This window comes from Podarcis melisellensis, assembly GCF_964234715.1.
Source record: "Podarcis melisellensis genome assembly, chromosome: 4".
Taxonomy (NCBI): Eukaryota; Metazoa; Chordata; class Lepidosauria; order Squamata; family Lacertidae; genus Podarcis; species Podarcis melisellensis.
The window spans coordinates 85,224,950-85,246,938 of record NC_138531.1 but is presented as its reverse complement, the minus strand read 5'-3'; the positions used below and the strand labels follow the sequence as shown (position 1 = coordinate 85,246,938).

General features: G+C 40.7%; 1 protein-coding gene and 1 long non-coding RNA gene across 6 annotated transcripts; one reads left to right on the top strand and one right to left on the bottom strand.

Moving 5' to 3' along the window:
* Nucleotides 1–696: 696 nt before the first annotated feature.
* On the bottom strand, nucleotides 697–5,393 carry LOC309369374. The gene is made up of 2 exons (XR_014168060.1): nucleotides 3,112–5,393; nucleotides 697–1,373 (listed from the first exon to the last, which is right to left on the bottom strand). It is a non-coding gene; the product is annotated as an uncharacterized lncRNA (long non-coding RNA).
* Nucleotides 5,394–6,090: 697 nt separating this feature from the next.
* Nucleotides 6,091–19,149, top strand: BIRC2 (baculoviral IAP repeat containing 2). 5 transcript variants are annotated; one of them, XM_081909842.1, is made up of 9 exons: nucleotides 6,091–6,358; nucleotides 9,872–11,962; nucleotides 12,087–12,186; nucleotides 12,706–12,784; nucleotides 13,648–13,693; nucleotides 15,251–15,304; nucleotides 16,987–17,238; nucleotides 17,461–17,502; nucleotides 18,357–19,149. In XM_081909842.1, the coding sequence occupies exons 2-9, from the start codon at nucleotides 10,987–10,989 to the stop codon at nucleotides 18,548–18,550; spliced, it is 1,743 nt and encodes a 580-aa protein (XP_081765968.1). In that variant the 5' UTR covers nucleotides 6,091–6,358; nucleotides 9,872–10,986; the 3' UTR covers nucleotides 18,551–19,149. The 5 variants fall into 5 exon arrangements, with proteins under 5 accessions (XP_081765968.1, XP_081765967.1, XP_081765966.1 ...); XM_081909841.1 differs by having other exon boundaries at nucleotides 6,095–6,358; nucleotides 11,064–11,962; nucleotides 15,062–15,304; XM_081909840.1 differs by having other exon boundaries at nucleotides 6,095–6,358; nucleotides 11,007–11,962; nucleotides 15,062–15,304.
* The last annotated feature ends 2,840 nt before the right edge of the window (nucleotides 19,150–21,989 follow it).

The window sequence follows — 21,989 nt, the reverse complement described above, 5'->3', positions numbered from 1 at the left end:
GCTAATGCACAACCATGGAGTCTTTATGCAAATTTGTATGATGCTTTCCCATTTGTCATGTGCCTTAATGCTACTGTATTAGGAAGAAGGCCCTTGGCTACAGCCTAAATCACTTAATATTGCTTTACATTTTCCAGAACTACACCCCAGGAATAAACAGTTCTATCTCTAATCTTTTGTTTGCTGTGGCACAAATTACACCCTGAAAAGAAATTCAAAAAGTGAAAAGGCAAAATAACTGACTCCCTAAAATTCCTACCCAGAGGTCATTTCTTAGAAACATTACAAGCATGCTTTAAAACTGTCATCTGCAACAGTGTGTGTGTGTGTGTGTGTGTGTGTGTGTGTGTGTGTGTTTAAAAGAATAAGGACAGCTATTTGAGGCATCTATTTCCTGGATAAAACTCTAGAATTTTTTAAAGCCTACTCTGCACAGGTACAGAGACCACAGATAAGGATAGGCAATTGTTATACAGGTAACATGAAAGCAACACTGGATTTTGGAAGGCTGGACCAAACATACCTGAGAGGTGGCTATTCTAGGCATATGGACTGGCATGTTTGCTTGTTTATTGTATTTGTTATGTCTTTATTATATTCATTGTTTTATTTAAATGAAATTTTAAAACAAAAAAAACCCATATGCACAAAGATGAGACCGAATCAGTAAACCACAGACCAAAACTGGCACAGAGAGTAAATATAGATTATTTATTTATTTAAAAGCATTTCCAAACTGCTTAATATTAAAAAAAAATCTACATGGTAAACAAAAAATGCAACATTTTAAAAAATATACACCATAAAGATCAGTAATGAAGATAAAATCAGTATCTTATGAGTTAGGTAGTCTGGGCAAAAAGCAGTAAGTCTTTACAAGACATCTGAAGCAATCAATGACTAATCAAAGAGAATGAAAACAGCATTTTAATGCAGGGGCTGCCATCCTGGCACCCATGAAGACTTACATTAGTGACCCAGGGCAGGTGCTCCAGACTCTGAGCTTTCATTTTTTTTAAGTGTCTAACTTTCCTAGAAAGAAAGAAATGGGGGCAAAATATGCAGGCACCTTCTTAGTGATTTTGTGAAATGAGTGAGTGAGGTCTTGGGCTGCCCCTGCAGCCAGGGTGGCTTTCTGGCAACACATAACATCAGCACTAAACTTCACCAACTGCCACTATGTTACTGAGCTAAATGTAAGGTCTTACTGCTAGTGTATAAAGCCCTACATAACTTGGGACCAGAATGTGAGAGATTACTTTATCCCTTCTATACCTGCCTATTTACCGTGGTCGTCTAAGGAGGTCTTCCTTGTGGTGCCGTGCCAGAGGTTCAATCCATGGTGGTTGCTCCTTTAGTTCAGTGGCACCTGCCTTGTGAAACACAGAGCATTTTGAAATTAGACAATCTCCAACACAGTAGACCTTCCACTGGATACTAAAAGTTCTATTTCTGCAAGCTTTCTCAAAAGGATGAATGAGTGTGCAGATAGTATCAAATTCCTCCTTGGAAATAGTTTGTTTTGCCTTATATTTTCTTGTTGTTGTACACTGCTATATGTTGCTATATTTCAAATAAATAAAATGACAAAGTTGCTTCCTAGCAAGAAATGTACAATAGAGTGTACGGTTTTCTGCTAGTCATTTAACTGGAACTCACAGCAATGACGTTAAAAGTTCCATTTCCTTTGTTTCCTCCTTTTCTGTACTGCACCATGTGTGACCCTGTTGCTCTTGCTTGCTCCCTTAGCAGCTTTTGATACCATTGACCATGGGCTAATACTGGACTAACTCCATGAGTTGGTAGCTGGAGGAATGCACTGTTATACATTTGTTCCTCTCCTACCCACTGGGTCAGTTCCAGAGTGGCGTTGGGTAAGTCTATGTCAGGCCCCTGGCGGTTACACTATAGGGTATCACAAAATGTCATTTTGTCCCCAATGGTGTTTAACATCTATATGAAACTGCTAGGAGGGACCATTATGGGAATTAGAACACGGTGCCATTGATATACTGATGACACTCAGCCCTATTTCTCTCTTCCATCTGAGTGAGGTGAGGTTGTACAAGTTCTGGACCAGAGCCTGGATGCAATGGAAGACTAAATCCCAAAAAGATGGAGGTCCTGTGGGTTGTGGTTCTCTTTCCAGGAATTTGGTAATTTCTTCAGAAATGGGGCTGCAATTCTCTCTAAAGGAGCAAGTACATAGTGTGGGGGTGCTCCTGGACCCATCATTGCCACTGGACATTAAGGTGGCCTCAGTGGCAAGGAGCATTTTCTACCATACTTGGCTGGTTTGATACACAACTATAATCATCCCTGGACAGAAATGCACTGGTCACCTCCGGACTAGATTACCCTGTGGGGCTGTCCTAGAAGCTGCAGCTAGTGCAGAATGCAACAGCTATTCTACTGACTGAGGCACCTAACTGTGACCATGTTACACCACTCTTGAAAGAGCTGCACTAGGTACCAGGTTGGTTAGCTGTACTTAGGCTTAGGTACAGTTACAATAGTGTACTACGAAGTAAATTATTTACAGAAATTGCTATTAGGCAATACTGAAGAAGCTCATCAAATTTTTGAAAGGTCACTTATTCTAACCCTTTGAATCTACAAATAGTGTATTGGCTAGACACTTGAAATCTGCTACTTCATTATCTATGAAAGAGTGTTTAAGTCATGTCTTAGGTACATCTGAGTTGGGCAAACCTACTGTCTGTATTTTAAAGAGATATGGGATTTGGCCTCAAGTATCAGTGTCAAATTAATAGTCACAGAAAATTACAGAAAATTACATTGTGATTTTAATTATCTATACAGAATCATTGACTTTTAAAAATGTCCCTTATTTAATGATTTAAAAAATACACAATTATTATCATTTACCTATATTGAGCTCTGTCATGGAATTTCCCCCAAATCTTACATGCAGAAAGAAATTTTGTCTAAAATATTCACAAGATTGCTTTTTCTATTTTACTGGATTTCTCATTTTGATATTTTACAGTGATCCTATTAAAAGGTTTATTGTTGATCAAAATTCCCCTTATGGGTTGGGGGGGGGGCAATAAGGACTGATACTGTGCCAGAAGGATTAAAGTTCACTACATGGCAGCAAAACTCTCTTTTCCCTCTCCTAGGCTTCCTGGCAATATGGGCTGAGAAATGGGTGATTTGCCTCAAACCACATCCTTGTCCTACAGATGCATTAAAATTTAAAGGATAGTAAAAAAAGTAAATAACAACAGCAGCAGCAGCAATTAAAATATTGCATTTTTAAATTACTGTAACCCACTCTTGGGCCCTATAAAGGGGAAGTATGAAATGGAATAATAACAATAATTCACAACTAGCATGAGAGATCTTAAATATACTTTTCACTGTTGCATATAAAACCCCATAAAGTCAGATACTGAAGGAAGAAAAATGATTGTGAAACCAAAGGGATAAGGGAAAACTGGGGAGAGTCCAGAATTTTATTAAAAAGAAACTTTTAGTAGTCAGACAATCTTTTTGTATGTCATTTCAAACAAATCTTCAGCATTGTAAAAGAAAAAACCCCAAATCTGGCTGTCTGCCAGAATGACATGACACACAGGAAATAGTTCAGGGAGTGGAATTCCCCCTTTCGTAAAAGGTCATGTGAAGTGAAAATATAGTTCAGCTGGGTTTCCCCTAGACAAAAAGTACCTAATGTCCTGGACAAATACTGCCAAGCTGGTACAAGATTAATTTGCATTGATTTAAAAGAAATAATGGTGTTTACTTTCTCAATTGAATTTCCCCCATTCTTTGTTTTACTATGTAGCAGTGACAGATTTTCACTGTATTCACCCAAACTCTTCTCAGTTTCTTTTCCCATACTGGAAATTTTCTGAAAGGAAAATTTCACATGAACTCACTGGGCAGCCGTATGTAAGCCACTCTTTCACTGTAAGCCCCATCCCATCTATAACATGCAGACAGTAACACTGGCCTACATTACAAGGTTGTTAGGGTTATGGAGAATGAAATGTCTTTGAGCACAGAATAAATATGCTATAGGGGCATAAAAAAATATTGTAATGACTATCTTGTTATTACAGTGATTTACAACTACAGATTTTTGAACTGCACCAAGAAATACACAGGTTGCACCTGTCAAGGTTGAGCTATCCTGTCCATGTAAATAATCACTGTTGCCTAGGAGCATTACATCCATAGAGTCCTCCCCCTGCCTCTCTTTCCTCCAGTTATGTCACAGATACACAAAATTAACAACTGCACATGTCTCCATTTGTAAACTTCATGCTTTTGGGCATATGCAGAATTCAGGCAACTAAAAATTGACTGTTTTTTCAGGTATGCTGCAACATGGCAAAGAGTTTTGCAACCCACACAAAGCATTGACCTTGCTTCCAAGCTGCTGACAGAATAGCAGGAAGGCTGACGTGCGCAGGGGATTCTAGGTTCCAGGAAGACCCTTGCACCATTAGCAGGATGACACAACATGACTAGGCTAACTGCTTCCTTATCTCCTAAAAGCAGAAGATCACCTCCCACTTCACCCCTGCAAGTGTCCACTCTTGGGTCTTGTCCTTCAGTCTGAGAATCTGACAGCCCAATCCTATGCATGCTTATTCAGTAGGGGTTAACACTCACCAAGGTTGAGTGCAATTAGCCTTAACTGATAAAATATACTTTTAATCTCTGAAGTAAAGGGGTAGGGAAAAGTGGACAGGAGTAAGAATTAGAGCAAGTGTGTGTTAGACTGTATTTGTTTTTCTTGTCGCTCATAACAACTTGTGGTCCTCCCCGTGCATTGCCAACCTTAATTTAGCAAACATACACCTCCGTCCCCCTAAAAAGAATTACAGCACAATCATGTATGTGTCTATTCAGAAATAAACCACCCTGATTTCAATGGGACCAGATGCAGAGGAATTTGTGTCCCAACAGATGTTGCTGGACTCCCATCATTCCTGACCACTAGCCATGCAACCTGAGGGTGATGCTCCCAATCCAAAGACTCTGGAGGGACACAGACTCCTCATCCTGATAATACTGGAATTCAGCCTCAAACCACACACACACACACACACACACACACACCAGACTAAAGAGGAAAGCCATCACCAAAAGAAAGGGGAAAAGACTTGCACATTATACATTTCGGAAAGGCCACAGCTCAAGGGCAGAGCATCTGCTTTGCATGCAGAAACTCCAAAGCAGGGATGGGAATGTCCCCCTGCCTGAAACCCCAAGGGGAAAGCAGCTGCCAGTAATGCAGAACAACCCTGAGTTCGAGGCCCCAACAGGTCTGACTCCGTATAAGGCAGCTTCCTGTGTTCCTCTACGTCTAGACACAAATGGAGAAACAGCAACTGCAATCCAGAGAGAAGCGGGATATATCTCACCACGGAGGGGGAAGTGTGTGACCTGCATGTGGCTGCGGAGTCTGCCGTCCAGCTGGTCACTCATGATGGGCAACATCAACGCCCTTCCTGCTTCCCCCTTGCTTATTACGGCTTCTATCTTTTTTTAAACGTGACTGGGCACCAGGGCCGGCCCACCCGCGAGACAAGGTGAGGCGACCGCCTCAGGCGGCAGGGTCCGCAGGGTCGACTTCCGCTCCCCGCTTCTTCCCTGGCGGCGGGGCGGGAGAGGCGCCATTTTTGTGGTCCGCCTCAGGCGGCAAAAGGTCTTGGGCCGGCTCTGCGGAGGACGACCCCGACAGCGCTTCTTCATAAACAGCTTCCGATAAATAAAAGACTCCCCTCAGAAACGGAACGCCTCCTGGCCTAAACAGGGTTCCCGTTACAAACGCAGCAGCAGCAGCACTCAGGAACTAGCAAGCAAAGCAAAACATAACGTGAAGGCAAAATAATAAAACAAAAACATAAAACCCCACACACCACCGTCAAGCGTCGTGTGCAAAGGCCTGGCGTCCACCTGAGGGGACGATACTTCAGCTACTGCCATGACCCTGGACGCCGCCGCTGTTGCTCCTCCCTCGGATCCAGCCAAGCCGCCGCCTGAGGTAAATATAAAAACAGGCCGGCCTCCCGCAAGGCGCTTAACCGCGCATGCGCCGCAACGGCCGCAGAGCCTGGCTTGTTCGGCTGCGAGGGGCTTTTTCCGTTTGTGGAAGAAACCCGAGGCCTGTGGAGGAGGAGGAGACCGCGGTTGATGACAGCAATTTCCGTCCTCGAGTTATTTCCTTTCCCTCCTTTGGGGCGGGCCCCGCTCGGCTTTCTGGCCCCGCTCCTTGGTTCTTTCCGACCTTCGTGAGCTTCCCTTTCCCACCCTCCCCCAGTATATAGGGGCCGGGAGGCGGCCGGCGGAGACTTCCAAATCCGTCTGGGAGGGCCTAGCGGTAAGTGGGGCCGAGGGGTCGGGGTGGGGCCTTATTGTGCCGCCTTTATTGTGCCGCCGCTGCTGGAGGGCGTTTGTGTGTGTGTGGGGGGGGGGGTTGTTCTTTTTACACTTTTGCTACTGCTGCTGCTATCATTATTATTATTACTTTTATACGTTATTTCTGTATAACAACACGCTCATATTACTGTATAACAATATACTAGTAATATTACTGTATAACAATATACTAGTAATATTACTGTATAACAATATACTAGTAATATTACTGTATAACAATATACTAATAATATTACTGTATACTAGTATACTACTGTTCTTCTTTTTATCATTATAATGCTGTTATAACTACACATTACTACCATTACTACTACTATCATCATCGTCATCATCCGTAGCTCGCCCGTTGTTCACACGACGGTCCCAGGGCTTTAAAAATGCGAAAAATTCGGTTTAAGTGCAGAACAGTGCGATGTATCTCCTTGTGCCGCTTCAGCTTTAAAAGGAGGAACCTCAAAGCGTTTTGCAAAAAGAATTAGGGCGATGAACTCGGCCGTTAGGAGCAGTTTTATTTTTTAACACGCACACGCAGCTGCTTAAGCGAATATTTTTTTAAAAAAATCGGGCCACTGCCAACTATCGCGATTTAAACCGGGCGGGGAGCTGAAACTTTAGGCTCGTAGGAGGAGGACACGTAAGTGCCCGATCAAAACAGGCGTGGTGTGCATTTATATTTTTTTTGCGGGGGGTGGGGTACGAAATTAAAGCCGCAGAGCTTTGCCGCAAAGTTGACAAATCGGCAGTGCACGGCAGTTGATGGAGAGAGAAAGGGGTGGGGGGGGGGTGGGACTGCAGTCTTCAAGCTGCCCCGTGAGCAAAGCCCCATAGAGCACAGTGGGGCTTAGGTGAGTAAGCATATTATGTAAGGGCTGAGCTTACTATTTTGTTGAGTTCCCTCAAAGTAAGCTTACGAAGTTAACTTGAACATTTATTTACTTTAATATAATTTATATGCTGCTTGATTGTTTAAAAAGCCCCCCCCCCAGCAGATTACAAACAGAACTGGGCAGTCATTTGAAGACTAGGGTCTTAGAATATAGCCTCTCTTTCTGCAGTTGTTGTACATTGCAGGAAAATGCTAGTTAGAGGTGGTCAAGTTCCTTTTCTGAGAAGTTTGTCTGTAGTTAATGATAAGTTTCCTAGAACAGTTTGAAAGTGGTTTCATGTTACTGTGATGACTAGGGAGAATTGCTAGGAACGGGACATGAAAGTGGAAGACATAAATTGGAGGCTACTACGTATTGATGCGACAGCTGGATTCAGAGATGAAAAGAAATTGATGTGCTAATGCTAATGATAAAATCAAGGGATGGCCAAGCACTTCAGACCTGGGTCTATCAAAGTCTGGCATTCTGTTTATAAACAGCAGCCAGACGGATACTCTTCCAGTGGTCAGAGCAGGACATGAAGATAGCAGTAGATGATGGGTACCTTATCACTTCATTCCTATCCTGCTTTAACAACTGCTACTAAACTTTGCTGGTACTTTGATTCCACTGTTCCCTTTAGTTATTACTTTTGGAATGTAACTATTGTTTCTCCTCATTGTCATCTAGCACAGTCTGTTGACATTTTATTCATTCCTCCTTTAATGGCCTCACACTTGTAGTTTTCCATTTGATCACACCAGACCTTTAATCCTTTTGTTTGATGTTCCTTTGACCTATGTGGACTGCACTGTTATTTTGCAATCCTGCAGTGCAAGTCTAATAAATAGGTGCTCTTTTATATCTTAGACTGCTGTTCCACTTAAGTTCAGCTGAGTATACTTAAAACGTCTTAAAATAATATTATTAATTTAGTTATTGAATTTATATACTGCCCTATTGGAGGCTTCAGGGCGGTTCACATAGTAGGAACACAGTATAGGCAAATAGGTATATACTTGTAGTACAGCCAAAGTTACTTGATAGACTTGTCATATGTCTGTTATTGTGGATATTAATGTGTGCTGTTCATCTTTTACTGTCAGCCCATTACTAGTTTAGACATTCTGGATCTTTTATTGTTTGTCCCTAAATCTCATTTTGTATTCTGTAAATCATCCCTTGTAACTTTTCTCCTTTTGACCTCACTTTGTTTTATTTTTATAATACCTTTTTTTCTTCGCACACTGTGCTTTATATACCTATCCTCTGAAGTTGGCTCTTCAAACATCTGATGGATGTATGAAAGGTTATGCTGCAGTACATGTGCTAGCCTTATGGTGCCAAATAATAGAATAGGCTAATAAGTGTCTGTAATTTAATTTGAGTATGGGATTTTATCTAGACTATCACAGACAGATTCATAGGAAATAAAAAATAACTTTATTTGAAGATGCTAAAAATCCAAAGTGCCATTTATTTTTTAAAGTCTGACATAACCTTAGAGTTGTCTGTCATAGGAAAAAATGGATCCCTGCTGACAGCCAATGGTGTATTGCTATGTTAAAATGATTTGCTAATTACTCAGAAAGTGTAGGTGTACAAGACTTGAGTATTATGGATGCCTACCCACATCAGGCACTTAAAATATGCCTTAGCTCCTCCAAAGAGGCAGTAGCTGAGATGCACTTAATTTACGGCTGCTAGCTCATTTAGATACTACTTAACAGACTGTTTAGTTTTCTAATTAACTCATTAATTTTCTGTGTTCCCATACTTCAGAAATGCTATTTTTTGAGTTCTGAAGAACTGTGAACTTAAGATCTCTTTCTGCCCTGGAAATAAATATGCATGTGTTCACTCCATGATGGTGTGTGATACATCATGCAGCACAGGCACTTTCCTAGATGGAAAGTCTGTGTATAAAAAGTCACATGTTAAGCATAATGGAATTCTGAAAAGTATTGATTGTTTGTGACCAAAGCACTGTGAACCAAAATAATTTTGATATAATAATACCTGTAGTAATCGGCAGTCAATTCCAGAACAACTTTTGAAATAGTTAAATACACTGCGCAATTGGAAGCGTTGACCTCAATGTCAGTAAGCTTTCAGAGGAAGCATTGACCTCAGTGTCAGAGCTTTCAGAGAATGCCTTGTTTTCCACATAAAAATCCCTGCGTAGAAAGCTTACACACTGGCAGATATGAGTGCTTCCTATGTGCAGGTGAATATCAATTTATGGGAGCCTTCATATATGGCCTTCTCTTGTGTACAGTTAGCAGGGAATCTTGATCCCCGCTCCCCGCCACCTGAACTGCTCAACTCTACATCAGTGGTGTTAACACTGATTCCTTTATGGTCTTTCAGTATAGGCACAAAGGATGCTTTGTGGGCTAAATTGGCTTCAGTTCAACACCAGTCCATTCTAACAGTTGGCATAGACAAGTTATTAGACTCTGGCTAAAAATATAACTGTGAAGTGAAGTTTATTGCCATTGAATATTTGTAGTGCTTTACAACTGTGTACAGACACAGTATACTGTAACTTTTTAAAGAAGCTCATATATCTTTTTCTCTTCATGCAGGTCTTGGTAACCTTGTGTTTATCACACATTACATTTACTGTTTCTCCTTGTGGACCCAATATTGCAATATGGCTGCCTAAGCCCCTTAAAAGGGACATGAGTCTGAAGTCTGGGAGATAGTTTTGTGCATAAATACTAAAATTATTTTTGCTTTTATTAAGGAGAGACATGGCTTGCCTAAATATTTTAGCTAATGAGTATTATTATTATTATTTATTAAATTTCTATACAGCCCTACCAATGTTCCATTTTTCCTCTCCTAAGCAATATAATTATGTTAAACACAATAAACTTCTAATAATAGTAAAGCAACCTGGATAAAATTATGCTATAAAACTTCAGCAACAACATAAGGAAAGAAAATGTTCCAGGGCTGATTAAAGCTTGTTGGTGTCCAGGGCAAGAGCAATAGTGGTTTGCAGAGATCACACTTAGCTTAATAGTTCCAAAACTTCATGGATGTATTTGAGGGGAAATCCTTGAGTATCTTCTTGGCAAGAATTAAACTAATCTTTAGAGGGAGCAGATGTATTTATGTACCATAGTTTCAAAACACAGGGTGGTATCCTATATTTGTCATATTCAGAGTAGCACCACTGAAATCAATGGAGATTTGCATCCACTACTTTCAGTGGGTCTACTTTAAGTAAAACCTAGTTGGGTACAACCCATACATTCCTGGTTTAATTTGACTTTAAAGGGGAAAAGGCTTCTCAGCATATGTAGCCAACTACAAGCAAGTCATACATATGCCTACAGATTTATCTTTTCCTTAATACCCTACATTTCTGCACTTTTATTTTCTACATAGTAACAGGATTTGGAAACTAATGCTGCAGCCTGATACTAACTTAATTTATTTGGACTTCCTTTGATTTGGGTGGGACTCACATCCAAGTTTACAGGCTATGGGCTAAATATTTAGTTTTCTTCTTCACACTTTATTTTTAAGGCTTTCTCACTTCTGCCATAATGAGAAAGGGAACATTAGCACTTGTAAGAAAGAAGGAACTACAGTGTTTTAAGGAAGTGTGCATTTTGAAAAAGAGAACAAATTATGTTTAACCAGAAAGATGAAAGTACTGAATGAAAGAGATACTTTATAAAGAAATTGCATGCAATGTTTTGCTTTCAGGTTGTTATTTTATTATGGCCTGGAAGTTAATCAGATTTGCACAAAACTATCTCCCAGGCTTCAGACTCGTCCCATTCTCCTATCTTATTTCATCGTCATGAACATATATGATTCATTACCGTCCAAACTGAGGAATAGCAGTGATGTAAGTGAACTGACGTACGATCTGTCATGTGAACTCTACAGGATGTCTACCTTTTCGACTTTCCCTCAGAATGTACCTGTATCTGAAAGGAGTCTCGCCCGTGCTGGTTTCTATTACACTGGTGTGAAAGACAAAGTAAAATGTTTTAGTTGTGGCTTGATGTTGGATAACTGGAAAAAAGGTGACAAGGCTCTGGACAAGCATAAGCAACTCTATCCCAGCTGCAACTTTGTAAAGAGTTTGACTCCATTGAACAATCTCGGTTCATCATTTAATTCTGCCTTTTCACCTCCAACTGCCTTTGGCCTTTCTTCTTCACATTCCCCGACACCAGCAACAAACATGGATCAAGTTGGCTATTTCAGTGGAAGCTTTTCAAGCTTTCCTCATGATCCAGTCACATCCAGGGCAGTTGAAGACTTGTCCCATTTGAGACCTAAAACAGTCAATAATGCAATGAGTGCAGAGGAAGACAGACTGCACACTTTTGAGTCATGGCCACTGACATTTCTGTCACCATCTTCTTTGGCAAAAGCTGGATTTTATTACATTGGGCCTGCGGACAAGGTGGCTTGTTTTGCCTGTGGTGGTCAACTGAGTAACTGGGAGCCTAAGGATAATGCCATGTCGGAACATCGGAGGCACTTTCCAAACTGCCCTTTTGTGGAACAAATGTGTGACCAGACCAGTTTCACAGTCTCCAATATGAGCATGCAGACCTACATAATGCGCCTCAACACTTTCAAAAGCTGGCCAGCTGCAGTTCCAGTTCAGCCACCGCGGCTTGCAGATGCTGGCTTCTATTATGTGGGTAAGTGAGCTGCCTATTTTTGGTCACTTGGACTCTATTTAATTTTTTTTAACTGTTTAATCAGTGACTGCTGAACGTATCTTTAAAAATATTATATAAACTGTTTTTCCCCTCCCCTCTTCAGGTCGCAATGATGATGTTAAATGTTTCTGCTGTGATGGTGGACTCAGGTGTTGGGAGTCTGGGGATGATCCATGGGTAGAACATGCTAAATGGTTTCCAAGGTACATCTAAACTTCTTTGAAATAGTAGCAATTATGGTCCTAATCTTAATATATTTGGAGCTGAAAGGCAAAACTAGTATCCTAAAGAGATCTATTTTAAGAGGAGTATTGTTTTTTTCCTGCTGAGAGTTGTACTCCTCTTGGGGCAATCTGTTGGGGGCAGATGCTAGCAGTAAGCAGACTATATTCTATTCTCTTTTTTCACCCTTCTCATTTCTCCCTCCATATTTCCCCTGCTTATACCATCCAGACTTTCCCCTACCCACATGAAATTAGACTGAGGGCTGCATGTGACCTTTCAGACATAGATTGACCGACCGTGGTTTAAACGGAGCAGATTCTCTGTTAATATGTTATGTATCTGGAGGAGTTGTCATGTCAGATTACAAACTCCACTTCAAAAGTGAACATTTAGAACTGGGCATGCATACGGCTTATCTGAGGCACTTCGGTCTGCATGTATCTGGAGCAATGTACAATCTGTATATTAGAATTGAAACACTGCATTTTATCTTCTAGATGTGAGTACCTGCGGCATATGAAAGGACAAGAGTTTGTCCATCAAATTCAAGTAAGATTCCCCCATCTTCTTGAACAGGTATTCAAACAACTACTTTGCTCTGATTTCAGCAGTATTCTTGTGTATTACAGTGGTACCTCGGGTTAAGAACTTAATTTGTTCTGGAGGTCCATTCTTAACCTGAAACTGTTCTTAACCTGAAACACCACTTTAGCTAATGGGGCCTCCCGCTGCCGCCACTGCACAATTTCTGTTCTCATCCTGAAGCAAAGTTCTTAACCCGAGGTACTGTTTCTGGGTTAGCGGAGTCTGTAACCTGAAGCATCTGTAACCTGAGGTACCACTGTACCTCATAGATTTTTAAATTGGACACTTTCAAACTAAGCTCTCTAGAAGAGCCTTTAATTTTAATCTCTTCCCCCTAACCACATAAAAGCCGACCATGTGTTAGGCATGCTGAAAGTGGCTACAAATAAAGGTGTGAACTTGATTAAATGACAAGATCAAAGGATGTGGTCTTTTAGAGAGCATCTGAGTTTTCTATGATTCAGTAGAAACTTGTCAATTTCACATGGCAACTGTGATGGTTTCCTAAGATAGTTTGAGTGACTAAGTGGCTAATTGAGCAAATTGCTTGACGTGTGATCTGTTACTGTGCTCACTGCAGCTAACAATCAAAATTGCATATAGGAGCTACAAGCAGTGGTGATGATGATGAGGCCTTCCCCTTTCTTCTGGCAGTTGACAATGTATTGTGACAGCAACAGTCGGCCCTCAAAGTGTCTGACAAAAACATTGCTGTGGTGTTCAGAACATAGTGCATGCAGATGTTTAGGGTGGCTGTTTAAGTGGTTTAAATTTTGGCAAACTTCTTGTGTTCGCTTCTGTTTTGATACACAAAAATTACATTCATTTTAAAACACTCTTTCTGTGTTTTGTAGCTGTTATCCACCTCAGATACACCTGTGGATGAAAATATTGATCCAAGTAAGTATTTTTTACAAGATATTTAAGTTGGTATGGACACTTGGAATATGAAAGCACTGTTTGTTAATTAGGGAATACCAAAAACACTTAGCACTATCAGGTTTTAATCATTTATCTAGAAGTATTGTGTCTTACAAAGCAACTTAAATATGGATTCTCAAAAATAACTTTGTTGTCACTTGGTATTGTACTCTCAAAGTGAAGAGACTTCTGTTTGTCTTATTCTCATTTGCATTGCCTTGCTTACTAAGTGGAATGTTGATGCAGTTCATATCTTGCCACAACTTGGCAAGAACATAATGAATAACTTTTCCTGCTCTTCCACCAGTAATTGGACCTTCAGAGTAGCTTACAGCAAGTATAATAAATAACAAAAACTGCAAAAACATTCAGCAACAATGGCAAACACTTCAAAAAAAATCCAAACTCAGTGTGCAGTTCCTGAAAAAGCACACTCAGATAAGACTGTCATTTTCTTCTTAAGGTCTTCATTGAGATTGCTAGCAAAACCTCTCTCAACATTTTCATAGGGGCCCCCTAGTGGTGCAAAAAATTATTGTGGATAGCTTTGAAATTACTGTTGGTGATCCAAATAAGTTATACTCTGGGTAAAACCAATGAAATCAGTAGACTTGAATATGATCCACATTAGGTATCATCCTGTGAATTGATCTGACTTAAGTTGGAGAAAGCCAAGATCACTTATGGAGACTGTATAATAGAGGCTAGAAATCTTTGTTTGATAGCTTGCTCTGGACTTTAAAAAGCTACTGTTCCAAAGTAATACAGCTAGTGAATTAATTAGTGTTGCTGTCAAGCATAGTTCCTATATCAGCTGCTGCAACTTACAACCTATCTAGTAAGTTGATTAGTGAGTCTACTTATGGAGTAGAAGCTGGCTGGTTCTTGTCTATTGCAGCAAGATATAGGGTCTGTATGTTTCTGAAGAGGAGGTCTCATTGCTTTGTAGGTGAGCACATTCTTTGTGTGCCTACAGTTCCAGATTCAGTCCCCGGTATGTTTAGTCAAAACATAGTAGTGTACAAATTGATAGTACAATTCAGAAAAGCCTTTGCTGAGATTTTGGATTTCTCTTCTGAGTCGCTGCTAATCTAAATGGATCCGTGGTCTGACTTAGTATAAGACAGTTTAATATGATCACATCTGTAAGCTTCTTGTGTGAAAATGCCTTTAGTATAGCCTAATATAAAAGCGAATTTGCATAAGAGTAAAGCAAAGGTTTTTTCAATGTTGGGCATGGAACCTGATGTAAACATGATCTTATTCTGTTTTAATTTAAATTTAAAACATATTCTTCAAAATCCATATGCATCTAATGAGCAATGCCATGAATTTTTCTCTGAGCAGTTATTCATTTTGGACCTGGTGAGAATGCTTCAGAAGATGCAATCATGATGAAAACCCCAGTGGTTGAAGCTGCCTTGGAGATGGGATTCAGCAAAAGACTAGTTAAGCAGACTGTTCAGAGTAAAATCTTAACAACCGGAGAGAATTATAAATCTGTAAATGATCTTGTGTCCGACCTCATTGCTGCAGGAGATGAGAAGAATGAAGAAGAGAAGGTGGTGCAAGCAGAGGAAGTGACATCAGGTATGTAAAAAGCTCTAGTGATAGAATCTGGTATGTTGCTTCATTCTCTTCATAATCATCCTTGAAAAATGGCTTTCCCACCTTCCACTTGAAAGATTCCCAGAAGGGAAGAGCCCACAGCCCTCAAGGATTTCATTATCAAATTGCTTTCATTAGATCTAGTCCTGTCATCTAGGGTCGCTGGATGACAGTCCATCAGGTATTTGAATTGTGTTACTGTTTCTCCATTCAACCTCTGGGCTAAATACTGTACTTTTCCGTCTATAAGACGCCCCCTTGTATAAGGACAGCCCCCCCATTTGGGGGGACTAAATTTTAAGAAAGTGAGGGGAGATGGCCCAAAGTTGTTGAGCCTCTCCCCCCATGCAGCTTCAGGCAGGAAACACTCCCTAGATTGTTTCCCATGCACAGCGGCATCAGGTGAATTTGCACTCCCTCCAGCCATCCAGTTTGCAGGAGTGCAACCTCCCCCGATGCCTCTGTGCATGGGAAATGATCCAGGGAGTGCTTCCCGTGCGCAGTGGCATCGGGTGAATTTGCGCTCCCATAAAAGAGCTGGCTGGCGGCGCGCAGCTTCTCCCCCCCCCCCCATGCAGCTGTGGCCAGGAAACACCCCCAGATCGCTCACCACGGCATCGGAAGCCATGCTCCTGCCAACCAAATGGCTGGTGCTGCGCCGCTCCCCCCCCCCCCGCTGCCCCGCCATGGCACTCTCTGTGTATTGGACGACCCCAGTTTTTTGACGTGATTTTTGAGTCGAAAAACCTCATCCAATACCCGGAAAAATACGGTATATCCAGTTCCATCAATTTTTCTGCGTAGGACCTACTTCCAGTACCATTAGCCATCTTTGTTGCCTTCCGATCTCATTATTATTTTTTCTACATTCTTCTTAAACTGTGGTACCTGGCATTGGACTCTGTGTGTCAAGTGAATGCAAAATAAAGTTGTGACTTTTACTTCCTGTAACTTGGAAACTATTATTCTACCTTTGAGCCTAAATGAAATTCAGTTCAGGCACGTTGGAGGTACTGTTGTTTGGTGGCTGGTTTACCCAATTAGGTAGTGATCAGTCTTCTCTGGATGGCATTGTACTAATCCTAAAGAAGCAGACTCATAACTTGAAGTGCTCTTGGTGTGCCTTTTGTCATCTTTCACTGATTTGCCAGTGTCAGCCCTATTTGGACAGAACCTTGCTACAGTTATCCATGCTCTGGTAACCTCATAGTTGGATTATTGCAATTTATTAAATGTGGGGCTGCCTTTTAAAATGGCCTGGAAACTTCAGTTGGTCTAGAATAGGCTAGCTACGTAAATATGATACAATGCAAATGCTTTGTTCGCATTCACTCCCAATCCATTTTATCAGTACACCAGACAGTATACTCTTTTTATATGCTAAGTTAACACATAAGAAAATTGTTCTTAAAGCATAATTCAACTTTCTTCCAACCTTTTGGGACATTCATTTTTCAGGTGAAGGAAGGCTGGGGAGGAAGACCTGCAGGCTTTGTGAACGTTGAAATGTTGTATTTTCTTTATCATACCTAAACTTGTTTCAGAAGCATAAATTATTTTCAATTCCATTCTCCCCCACCCTCTGGTGATTTCAAAATTTCTCCTTAAATCTTCCAATGCTAAACAAATTGAACTATATTCATTTTTCATTATTTATATTTTAGATCTGTCCTTAATCAGAAAAAACCGAAATGCATTGTTTCAGCGCTTGACATGTGTGCTTCCTGTCCTTGAAAGTTTATTAACATCCAAAGTAATAACTGACGTTGAATACCATGTTATTAAACAAAAAACCCAGACACCACTGCAAGCGAGAGAACTGATTGATACCATCTTGGTGAAAGGAAACACAGCTGCAAACATATTCAGAAACTGTTTACAAGAGTGCGATTTTGGATTATACAGAGACTTGTTCGGTGAGTTTGAGAAAAGAATGTGCTGGTTAACATCTAATTGCCACTTCTCTGAGAGATGACAGCCTCAGCATGTTATAATTCAGAGCAGTAATAGAGGTCATTGGCCTTGCTTTAGGGATTGTATGCCGGACCCATAAAACCCTGTCGATTAGTATGGCAGCTTATTGCTTGCAGGAAGTCTTACGTTTATTGAACAGAACTATTTTTTATTTATTTTTTTAGAGGAGAAGAAAATGCCTTATATTCCGACAGAAGATGTTTCAGGTAAAAACTGAATTCACTAAAATAACATTGGGCACCTTTTGAAATAATATGGATTGCTTATAAAAATAAATTTTAAAACTCACATTTTAGTTTCAGATACTTGGTATAGAGAAGCACCATATACAGTGGTACCTCGGTTTTCAAACGCAATCTGTTCCAGAAGACAGTTCGACTTCTGAAACGTTCAAAAACTGAAGCATGCATTTCCGGAAGCATTTACATCCGGAAAACTCAATATGGAAGCCACATGGCACGTTTGACTTCCGAAAAGTGTTCAAAAATTGAAGCAGTTACTTCCGGGTTTTCGGCGTTCGAAAGCCAAAACGTTTGACTTCCGAGACGTTCGAAAACCGAGGTGCCACTGTATAAAAGTTTTCCTATTTCTGCAGTTTGAACTCTCAGTTTAAGAACTCTAGGCAGGTGCCATGATTGTGAGTAAATTCCAGTCCTTTCTTCTTGTAACAAGAATGAAATGGAAACTTGCCTTCTGCACATCCCTGGTAGTTTGTTATCTGGAGCATCCACCTCTTTCCCCTATAGGAAATGCCGCCTTCACATTTGCTGCAAGAATAGCATCATGAAGCACACTTTCACATTTGCTTTTTGACTCATTTTTGCGAGCAGTTTCTGAATGGGTACACCTTTGGGCATAGACACCAGGAAAACTATATAGCTCTGATTTTGAAGTCTCTTTGTCAGTTAGAATAACTCCAGCGTGTATTGGTGGATGCAGAAAAAGAAAACAAAGGGAGTTTTTGAGGTGGAGGGGAAGAGACTTGGAAACAGTGGTATTTCTTTCTATTGTAAAATACAGCAATTTGGAACATATATAACATATATTTTCTCCCCTGCAGGCCTGCCCATGGAAGAACAGCTGAGACGATTGCAAGAAGAGAGAACATGCAAAGTTTGCATGGACAAGGAAGTGTCCATTGTCTTCATCCCATGTGGCCACTTAGTTGTGTGTAAAGAATGTGCCCCTTCCCTTAGAAAATGCCCTATATGCAGAGGGACAATCAAGGGCACAGTGCGGACATTTCTTTCATGAAGGGCATAAAATGAGTTTGATCAGCAAGATCCTCACACTGCAGCCCAGTGGGCACTTTTTTGGGTCAGTTATTGTTTCTCAAATGACTGGATTGCTAATCCAGCCTAGCTTTCTAGTGCCTTGGAGCCAAATGTTACTAAAGATGGGGGTGAGCAACCTTGCAGGGTGTGTTACAGTTTGTGGTTCACAAAAGTAGTTGTTGATTATTTGTTAACCTATTGGGAAGCTTGCTGACATGTATAACTGGTTAGTCTGAAATATATTTTATATAGACCACATTTGAGGAACCTGTAGCTAGACCATATTTTGTTTTAGTGTAGCTCCCATTAACCTTAGCCGTAGGCCCTGCTAACTGTGAGTGACGGGGGAGCTGGAGTCTAATGGCTCCCAGGAATTTGCAGGTTCCCCATCCCTGATAACTGACTGAATTATGAGCAGAAGTTTGATAATTGAAGCATCTATGCAGGATTGCTTGAGTTGGTCATAGGACAAGCTATATACCACCAAGATGCAATGCAAAAGACTTGTGCTACGTTGCTTTATACATGATCTGATAATGTTAAAAAATTATTTGTGAAATAAACTTAATATTAAAAGTTGTTCAAGGAACATTGTTGGAATTTATTTTCAGCCTCATTTTCATTACCATCACTAAAGGGAAGGAAAAACTGTTTTTAGACACTGTCCGTATTATAGTTCTATACATGCGTTTTTAAAATCTTAAGTAGGATGCAGCTCCCAAATACTTGTGTTTAAACAATAGCTAGTCAGTACAGTGCCCTCACCCTTGTGTTCTCTTGATTTCAGATATTTGCCTTCTAGTGGCCATATAGACTTTCCAATATTGTTGGAATTGTGCTCCTTGATCATAAAGTCCACTTAAAAATAGCTTTTATAGCATCACCCCCCCGGGGGGGGGGGAATTGATAGCCAATGTAGTATATAATGCATTTGGCTTGCCCAATTTGAATCCCCATCTAGTTATAACATTGTTATGCTGAGACAGCCAGTGACCCATCTTTCAGGCCCCTAAGTGAGGATAATACGCTAGGGCCAGCTAGCCTGTGGTTCTGCAGCTGCTGGACTCAAACCTCCCATCAGCCCCAGCCAACATTGTGAAGAATAATAGTAATTATTATTATTATTTATATCCAGCTCCTCTGGGTGGCTTTCAACTTAAAAACAGCCAAACATGAGACATTAAAAACCTTGTCAATAAGGGGCTGCCTTCAGAAAGTTGTGCAGTTGTCTTATCTTTTTGACACCTGGTGGATGGGTGCCACTACCAAGAAGGCAGTAATGATGGAAATTGCAGTCAAACAGCATCTGGAGAGACAAATGTTAGCCACCCTTGATGCATGCTGTCAGATCATTTGGAAAAGCAGGATTCAGATGTAAGCAGTCATGACCACGTACTGCATCAATTAAACCCTCTTCTGTCTCCTGGGAAGATGTGAGAGATTTGTGTGAGAGATATATGAGAGATATATTTTAAGTCTTGCTGGATCAGAGTAAATGATCAGCTACTCCAATAATTGTGCTCTTGACAGTGGGCAGCCAAATGCCTATGGGAAGCCCACAAAGGGGACATGAGTCCAATAGCACTCTGTGTGCAATGTGAGTGAAAAATTGGAACGGATCCAAAGGAATTTAAGTATAATGTCATGTATGCTACATTGGGCTCTTGCTCATACATATAAACAGTGGCATCGTCATGTGTGACAGTTGCTGAGGCCTCTGGTGCATAAAGGACACGAGCCAAGTAGCTAGCAGTGCATAAGGACAACTTTGAAGGCAACAAATGATTCTAACTCTGAACTTTTTGCTGAACTTCTTAAAATGTTTCTTAAGCACCTAACATTGCTAGATCCTGTGGAAAATTTAAAAAAATTAAATGAGGTGCTGCATCAGGGTGTCAGAAACTAAATAATTCCGTGTTTGTTCTACTGCTACTGCTGCAGCTGCTTCCCCTTATCACACCCTATGTGGTTCCAGTTTAGCACATGCTCCATGTGACAAATTGGTGTGTGGGGTGTGTGTGTTTGGAAACAGTAATTTAAAGTGTCTGGACACTCCTAGACTTGTTTGGGGAGCACCAGATGCATCTATATTGTCATCTTTTAGCTGCCTGCCATTATACTTGGTTGCAGCAGAGGGAGTTCTGCTACTATGAGACCAAATCTATTTGGTGGCTAATCTCCCTCCACTATTTCCAGTCAAAAGAGGTTGTTACAACCACTTTTTAACTTTAACAGCTGTTGCGTGTATGTGTCCCTCTATGGTCTCGATTTTAAGCCTCAGAAGAAAACTTGCCTTCGTTGTTCTTACTGGCTGTGTCAAAGTGTAAGCAAACATACTTTTCTGCATACGTGTCAATAATATTTGCATCCCTATTAGCTGTGATTGCATTAGAGCCACAGAGAAACTAAGAGGAATATATGCTCCTACAGCCCATGTTGCATATTAACAGGGTGTGTGTTCTTGTTAAACTGGTTCATCGCCTAGCAGAATCTACCCTAATGGAAGATGTATCTTTTTGCAAAGTCTTCATATTATATGAGGATTTTTTGATGCTTGAAGCTTAAATTAAAAGGAAAAACTATTTTGATGTTTCTAAATACAACTTAAGTTTTGAACTGCTTTTCATCCCACGGTCTGCATTAGCTCCTGGGCAGCATTTAAAATGTTTCATGCCACTGGCGGAAGAGATGGAAGTGGGTGGAGCAATGAATGTCACTTTTACCTATACTCCAACCATGCAAATGTCAGTGGTTTCTCAACCTCCACCTTGCTCTGTGTAGACAGGCGAGAGGCATCACATTCTAGCCAGACGAAAACATGTAAAAGGTGCCAAAGAGGGCAAAACATTTGCCCCTGCCCTGTGGTTCCACTTCCCTGATATATGTTGGCACTATAAACACACACACAGCCTTTTAATTGAGATCATCAACAATTAAATGAATCACATGAGTTCAGTTTATTCAGTCATTCAGCTCCAAATCTTGAAGGCTTCTGTGTAACTCAGAGCAAGTGACAATCCGAGTAATAACATCACTATCTTGGAAAACTGCCCTAGATGAACTTGGTTTCAAAGGTACTGCCTGTGCCTTTGGTGATTATTCGTTCCTTGTTAATTTCTATCTAATATTCCATGTCTGATCTCAATGGAATATAATCTGTGTTTGTGTTTTCTTTGTGCAGTCTGCATTGGCTTTTCTCCATCAAGGACAGAATAAACACAAGAGCATGGGTAGGCAAACTAAGGCCTGGGGGCTGGATGCGGCCCAATCACTTTCTAAATCCGGCCCGCGGACGGTCCGGAAATCAGCATGTTTTTACATGTTTAGAATGTGTCCTTTTATTTAAAATGCATCTCTGGGTTATTTGTGGGGCCTGCCTGGTGTTTTTACATGAGTAGAATGTGTCCTTTTATTTAAAA

What these genes read in the sequence shown, in the direction of transcription:
- BIRC2 (XM_081909838.1), top strand. Translation starts at nt 10,987, where the DNA reads ATGCAATGTTTTGCTTTCAGGTTGTTATTTTATTATGGCCTGGAAGTT. An exon ending in TGCTGGCTTCTATTATGTGG is followed by an intron (nt 11,963 to 12,086) that starts GTAAGTGAGCTG and finishes TCCCCTCTTCAG; the next exon opens with GTCGCAATGATGATGTTAAA. An exon ending in ATTATACAGAGACTTGTTCG is followed by an intron (nt 17,239 to 17,460) that starts GTGAGTTTGAGA and finishes TTATTTTTTTAG; the next exon opens with AGGAGAAGAAAATGCCTTAT.